This window comes from Physeter macrocephalus, chromosome 21 (genome assembly GCF_002837175.3).
Source record: "Physeter macrocephalus isolate SW-GA chromosome 21, ASM283717v5, whole genome shotgun sequence".
Classification (NCBI taxonomy): domain Eukaryota; kingdom Metazoa; phylum Chordata; class Mammalia; order Artiodactyla; family Physeteridae; genus Physeter; species Physeter macrocephalus.
Window position 1 is genome coordinate 106,183,691 of NC_041234.1, and position 1,128 is coordinate 106,184,818.

General features: G+C 69.5%; 1 protein-coding gene across 1 annotated transcript; it reads left to right on the plus strand.

Moving 5' to 3' along the window:
- Positions 1–390: 390 nt before the first annotated feature.
- LOC129391711 (CAAX box protein 1-like) lies at positions 391–906 on the plus strand (the record flags this gene model as incomplete). The annotated part of the gene is made up of 1 exon (XM_055081609.1): positions 391–906. A coding segment is annotated over one exon (516 nt), but the record flags the coding sequence as incomplete, so codon positions are not given.
- Between the last annotated feature and the right edge of the window lie 222 nt (positions 907–1,128).

Consider the following 1,128-nt stretch of genomic DNA (forward strand, 5'->3'; position numbering starts at 1 on the left):
CGTAGACCGATCCCTGTGGAGCCCAGCGAAGCGAGCGAGGCGCGATGGACGGCCGAGTGCAGCTGATCAAGGCCCTCCTGGCCCTGCCCATTCGGCCCCAGACGCGTCGGTGGAGAAACCCGATCCCCTTCCCCGAGACGTTTGACGGCGACACCGACCGGCTCCCGGAGTTTATCGTGCAGACGGGCGCCTACATGCTAGTGGACGAGAGCCTGTTCACCAACGATGCCCTGAAGGTGACGTTCCTCATCACCCGCCTGACCGGGCCCGCCCTGCAGTGGGTGATCCCGTACATCAGGAAGCAGAGCCCCCTCCTCAACGATTACCGGGGCTTCCTGGCCGAGATGAAGCGGGTCTTTGGATGGGTGGAGGACGAGGACTTCTAGGCCGGGAGCCCCTCGGGCCTGGGGGCGGGTGCTCGGGGGAGGGTCCGCCGCGCCAGTCGCCGCCGCCCAGATCGCCACAGGCGGCGTCCTCCCGCCGCGCCTCCCCCAGCCCTCACCTTCGGGTCGCCGCGATCTCCCCCGCGCTCGTGCCCCCTCCCGCGTAGTGCTTGCCTTTGTTCCAGGAATAGCGCTCCAGGTTCCCGCTGCTGCTGCCGCCGCCGGGCCTGGCTCTGGAGCGGCCGCCGCCCTCTCGGGCCAGCCCGGCCCCTCCCCTGCACACTCGGACTCGGTCGTGCGCTCCAGCTGCAAGCCGGGCTCCTGTTACACAGCGGACAGACCACCCTCAGCCCGGCCGCTGCCAGACTCCCAGGCCCGCATGCAGGTGCCCAGAGACCTGCGCTGCCGCCGCCGCCGCCACCGCCGCCACCGCCACCGCCACCGCCACCGCCACCGCCATCCACCGCATCCCGCCGACAGCCTGCAGCCTTCAGCGGTCTGGACTCGCCCGGGAGGTGTCTGAGCTGGGCACAGCCTCTGGACAATGCTTCCAACAGCTCGCCACCGCCCTGGAGGGGCCGGCCAGCCTTTCACCTTCGGCGGGACCCAGTCCCTCCCTCCTCCCAGAGACATCTGCTCCTGCCAGGTGGCCGCCAGGTCCCAGGGGTGCCTGGCAGCCAAATCGAGTCACTCGTTGTCTCCTGTGGACCTGTTCGTTTCGCCCAGAATCCAGTTCTCTTCTGGA